General features: G+C 52.5%; 1 protein-coding gene across 3 annotated transcripts in view; it reads left to right on the top strand.

The window, feature by feature from the left end:
• The window catches only part of LOC103617103 (src substrate protein p85-like), a 21,005-nt gene that overhangs the window by 3,846 nt on the left and 11,301 nt on the right, over positions 1–5,858 (top strand). For all 3 annotated transcript variants that reach the window (XM_017736433.1, XM_017736432.1, XM_017736434.1), the window contains exons 2-6: positions 388–517; positions 1,740–1,850; positions 2,228–2,282; positions 4,736–4,846; positions 5,449–5,559. In XM_017736433.1, the coding sequence (XP_017591922.1) occupies positions 509–517; positions 1,740–1,850; positions 2,228–2,282; positions 4,736–4,846; positions 5,449–5,559 (397 nt within the window). In that variant the 5' untranslated portion in view covers positions 388–508. The remainder of the gene's footprint in view (positions 1–387; positions 518–1,739; positions 1,851–2,227; positions 2,283–4,735; positions 4,847–5,448; positions 5,560–5,858) is intronic.

Genomic DNA, 5,858 nt, shown 5'->3' with positions numbered 1-5,858 from the left:
AAATGCTTCTTGTTCCTTCCCTGCTCCCTCGGGACAGCCCAGCGCGGCCCTGCAGTGTGTCCAGTGCAGCACTCAGAAAAAGGAAGGTGTGGGATTCCGAGAAAGTCGGGGTGTAGCCCTGAACAGGGCCGCAGGAGGGGGGCTGGATGTCCCCCTGAGCCCATTACTCTGGTCCCTTGCCAGGCGCCGGGCTGCCCTCTCAGGCACGGTGGCCGCGTGTGTGGCTGGCACCCAGGGGAGCCCAGCGCAGGCACACGGGGGCAGCTGGTCCTGCGTGCGTGTCCTGCTGTGTGCTGGGCTTTGGCTGGTGCAGGGGCACAGGGGTGCTCCAGCCAGCTGCATGGCTCTGCAAAATCCCACGCTGACCTGCCCTGTCTCTGTCTCCAGCATCCATGAGCTGAGGAACAAGGTATCAGAGGAACATGAGGTCATCAAGAAGAAGGAGCTGGAGACTGGCCCCAAGGCATCCTATGGCTATGGGGGAAAATTTGGAACAGAGCGAGACCGAATGGATAAGGTAACAGCTGCGGAAGGCTTCCTTGAGCCTCAGTGGAAAAGTGCTTTTCTCATAAAGGAAGGGGCATCCCTGTTTTCTGGCCTGACCCTGAAGGGAGAGAATGGAGAGTTTGCATGGCTGCACAGATTCACACATGTCCAGCTAGCCCATAATCTGTATCCAGGATCTGTTTGAATTCATTTGTATAACTCATCTCTACAACTTCTTTGCAATGCTGCCTTTAGCTGTGAAGGACTTTCTGTGGCTGTTCAAGCCTGCTGCATAACAATTAAATCTGGTGCCTCCCTATTTGTGCTTGTAGAACTAATGTATAGTAATTCCCTTCTCAAATTCTGCATTACAGACCTCATATCTCCCTGAGATAAAGCCTTCGACATCAGATCCTGTCTATGTTTTGTGATGATCATCATCATAATGCTTCTTCCTGCACCTTTCAGCATTTAATACTTCTTTTTCAGAAGTGAGATGGTTCAATTTCAGTAGAGTTCAGTGGGTGTGGTCACTGTGGGATTGAACAATACCAGGATGGCAGGGTGAGAAACAGACTGTCCTGAAAAATTCCCTGCTCTCCCTGCCAGAGGTGTTGTAGTCAGGAACTGCACACACTCCTCAGGAGAAGGGGCAGAAGCTGAACATTTGCAGCATCCTGGTGCAACTGGACAAAGGCCAAGAAGTTGCTCAACAAAAACACCCTCAGTCTGGTCTGGCAGAGTCTGAGCACAGCTGTTCCATTTTGGCATAGAGTATCTGTGGTTTCTGGCCACAGCATCTCCAGCACGGAGAGCAGAATCCTGGCCTGGCCTGTGGCCAGGTTTGCTGGCCGTCACTGTCAGATGAAGAAATGGGGAACGGGTGCCAGATCTCTGCCTGGAGTTCTCAGTTGTGTGTGCCTATCTGCACTTTTCTCTTCTTTCCCCTGTGATTATCCACCATGCAACTCCACCAGCACTTGAGAGCAGCTGGTATTTGACTTTGCTTTGCCCGCACTTTGCTTAGTGAGCTGGCAGTGGGGATGGTTTGTGAGATGATAGCCCTTGAGGCTCCTCCCAGGCCTCAGAGCAGAGCTGTGCTGGCAAAGGGCACGTGGAGAGCATGGCCACCGTCGGCACAGTCAGCTTGGACCTGTTACCCCGTGGCTACGAGCGTGTCAGCAGCATGTAGAAGCACGTGGATCTCTGTCTGTCCACCATGGATGCTCATGTCATACTGTCTCTCCTCTCAGTGCGCAGTAGGACACGAGTACATTGCTGATGTTGGAAAGCACTCCTCCCAGACGGATGCAGCCCAGGGCTTTGGCGGCAAGTTTGGAGTCCAGCGGGACCGAGCTGACAAGGTGTGTTGGACAGTGCAGCTGAAATATGTGCCTGTGGCCTAGAGCACTGCTGCATGCCAGACTGTGGCTCAATTTTCAAAGCTCGGGGTGTGCAGGGTGTGCCGTGTGCTGTGGTCTCTCTGAAGAACAGCTCACCTGTGTGCGGGCCAGTGGCCGATGACACAGTGTGGGGCACCTGTGGAGATAACTGGTGTGCATTGATGTGGTGGGCCTGTCCCATCCAGGCAGAACACTGTTTGTCCTGGGGGGCTGTGGTGTTTGCCCCTGCACTCTGCAGCACAAGACAGGGAGCTGGTAACAGCCTGGCCCCAGGGGAGGGAGACTGAGATCCATCTTGGCCCTCAGGATGACTGACAGTCCTCCCCTTCTTGTTCCAGTCAGCACTGGGCTTTGAATACAAGGGTGAGGTGGAGAAACACTCGTCCCAGAAAGGCAAGTCCACGAGCGCATGTGGCCCCTTGACCCTTTGCCCAGCTTCTCTTCTGTTCCCAGTATCCCGTGCTGTTGGCTGTGGCACAATCTCCTGTCTCTTGTTTCAGATTCCTGTTCCCAGTCCATCACCCTTGTGGCCCCATTCCCCGCTGTCCTGTCACCATCCTCATACTGTACATCCTGCTTGTCTCTGTGCTTTGCTTTGATGGAAGCCCTATCCTGGCTGAGCAGAGGAGACACCCCCACCTTACAATGGATGGCTGGTGCTCCCTGTCCTCTCAAAGCCTTTCTTAGAACTGCTCCAGAGGAAGCCCAAGCACTGTAGCACTTGAGAAGTGACTGCTGCAAAAGCAGCCCTGTAAGGAAAAGGTACAACAATGGGTATGAAAACAAAACCCTACAGAGCATCCAAACTTCTGCAGAATTCTGCAGATAATTCAACAAACAGTGCAAGAATTGAAACTAAGGGTATTTTAAATATTCTGCACCCAAGAGAAGATGAGAGGGCATCTCTGAGATGAGATCTCATCTCTGATGAGAGGGCAGTCTGTTAAGGCAGCTGGTGTGGGGTCAGTAGCTCTGACCCAGGACGCTGTGACCAGTCCAGAGAGATGGTCCCATGGAGGATCGTCTTCCCAGGTCCCGTGCAGAGAAGCTGTCAGCTCTTAGTGATTTTCAGCTCGTGGTTCCAGCTCAGCTCTACAGGGCAGCCTCCAGGCCAGACCAGGGAGAGGGAGAGACGAGAGGCCCGTGTAGCTGTTCCGCACGAGGCAGCTTTATTCGTCCATACCTGGGGAAGGGAAGGCCAGTGACGGGCTTCTCTCTGCCCTCGCAAGGGTAGAGGGCTGGCTTTATAGGGATACAGGGGGTGGGTGTCAGAGGGTAAAGGCCAATGGGTTACAAAGGATCTGCATGGGGTCTCCCAGAGGCTTCTGGCTCTGTCTTCTCAACGTAGCTGAAAAGTGGTTGCCTTTCCAGGGAGTCTTGCTGGCAGGGTAAGCAATCTCCTTATCTCAGCAGATGTCCCTCCAGGGCAGGGGCTGGGCATACCCCACAGTCTGTTGCTCTTTGAGGTAAATGCGAGGAATACTGCATTACCAAGGAAAGAATCGAATCAGATTCATTTAAAAGGAAACTCTAAAAGAGGGAAAATGGTTTGAGGCATTCTTGGTTGATCTTAAAATAATGAATCACGTGCAGTTGTGCTCCATTAACATATTCTTGTAGACATAGAAATTCATCAGGCTGTGTGAAGCCACAGAAATTGCACAGGAAATGGAAATGTCAGAAATAGGGTGTTTGGATTGCTTTTCATAAAAAAGTGTCCATACTGGAAGCTCTAGCAGCAAGGTAACAGTCATAAAATCTGTGTTTACTGAAAACAGCTCTCTTAAAGATCCATTTCATAACAGCCCCATAGGTAGATAATAGTTTAGTCACAATAAGTTTAAGAAATTTTGGGACTTACAGGTTAAGTAACTGAGCTTCTGTGTAGCAGAAATCCATTCTGGAATACATAATGTTCTTATGCATGTTTCTCTAGATCATAGCCTCCATGGATTGGTACAGCTGAAGTTCTTGGAGACACCTCAGCTCAGTCCCATGAAATGCAGACCTGTGAGAATTGTGTCAGGGACCAGGGAGAAGCGACTCCAATTTACTCCTGAAGGGCAGGATTTAGACACCAAGCAGGCAGGTGTCTAAAAGGAGGAGTCTGTATAGCCAGGAGTCAGGATGAAGGCTGAAATGTCTCAGGAATCAGCCAGTAATAACCAGGTGGTCCTTAGAAAACAGCTGAACATGGCTGAAGTCATTAATGGATCGCTAGTTTGGAGATGGAAAAAGGAGAGGCACAAGGCAACCGTGATGTGCTCTCACACAATGGCAAACGTGCCAGTGAGAAGAGTGGGAGCATGTCTGCAGAAAGGAGGGTTCAGCCTTGGTGGCAGTCCCCAGGGTCAGGTGCTTCCTTGTGGAAGCTGAGATTCCACTATAGCAAACGTAAGCCCTTTTGCTATTCTTGTACTTCCCAGGCTCAGTGTACTTACAGCACTTTCCCAAGGCTGGCAGACCACAGGCTGAAATCCTGGCTCTGGAGGTGGGTTAGGGAGTGATGCCCCAGCTGTCAGTGCCCAAGTCCTGCTTGGCTTTGCCTTCGTGGGTGGCAGATCTCCCACTGTCCTTGGCATGTCCATTTTCTTCCTTTCCTCCTGGCCTGCTGTGTCTCCTGGTGCCCTGACCCACATTTGCCTTGGGCCCCCATTCCTATGGGCTCTCGTCTGTGGTGCTCCCTGCCATCCACTCTGTCCCCTCCAACCCTTCACTTTCTATGGTGTTTTCCATAATCCTTGCTGCCATCCCTTCTCCCTGGTGGCCCTTCCCAGTGCTGCTCCCCATCCTCTCCTCACCAGCCCCATGCTGGGGGCAGCATTTGACTCCATACACCACTTCAGATTACTCCAAGGGCTTTGGTGGCCGTTATGGAGTGGAGAGGGATAAGGTGGACAAAGCAGCTGTGGGATTTGACTACAAGAGCCAGGCAGAGAAGCATGACTCTCAGAAAGGTGAGCCACAGCAGCCAGGTGAGCTGGGGAAGCTGGGTGAGGTGGGAGATCTGGGGGAGCAGAGGAAACTGAGGGAGCTGGATGAGCTGGAGGGGCTGGGGTTGCTGGAGGAGGTGGGGGAGGTGGGGGAGCCAGCTGAGGGCAGGGAGCAGGGCTGGAGCTGGGGACTGCCCGCTGGGACTATGGGGCACTGTGCAGGGCTTTTGCAATCTGCTGCAAGAATGGTGGAAGAGCTACAGGGAGCTGTTGGGAATGGGTCAGGTGAGGAAAGCCATTGCACAGTGCATGGCTTCTGGAAAGAGTTCAGGCTAAAGGAAGAGGAGCAGAAGAGTTCTGTGGGCATAGGGATCTCTTGGACAGCATATCACCAAAGGAAGGGTGAAGGGGAAGCCCAGGCAGGTGCTAATAGCAGCAGACCTATCCCAGGGAGGAGGGAGGGCTGTTGCTGCAGCACCAGTGGGGAAATCTGGCCTTGTTCCATGTCTGAGTCCTGGGCACAGAAAACCTGTGAGAAAAGCCTGAACTCACACTGCTGCCACTTGTCTCCTTCCCTCCCTTGTCTCTTCTCTTCCATGCTCTGACCTGGATCCCTGTGGCTGAAGACTATTCTGTGGGCTTTGGTGGGAAGTTTGGGGTCCAGAGGGATCGTCAGGACAAGAATGCCCTTGGCTGGGACCATCAGGAAGAAGTGCAACCCCATGCATCCCAAAGAGGTCAGGCAATGTTGCCAGAGGTGGTAGCAGTTTCCTTGGAGCACACATAGACCTGGAGCTTGTGGTTCATAGTAAGAGATCCAGCTGCAGAATGTGTCCAGCACATTGCAGAGCAGCTGAGACACAGTGAACCCCAAAGCACAAGGGCAGAGTAGGTGTGTGCTTGGATCAGTGGGGGACATGGAATGTGAGTCCCTGAATCAGGACTTCCAGACTCTGCTGTGCATTCTCTGTGAGGGACATTCCTAACCATAAGCTCACTGTAAAGGTGAGCACAGAGGAGTGAGGCAGAACAGATC

This window comes from Corvus brachyrhynchos, unplaced genomic scaffold, assembly GCF_000691975.1.
Source record: "Corvus brachyrhynchos isolate BGI_N302 unplaced genomic scaffold, ASM69197v1 scaffold2266, whole genome shotgun sequence".
In the NCBI taxonomy this organism is placed as follows: domain Eukaryota; kingdom Metazoa; phylum Chordata; class Aves; order Passeriformes; family Corvidae; genus Corvus; species Corvus brachyrhynchos.
This window is presented reverse-complemented; position numbering and strand designations above follow the sequence as displayed.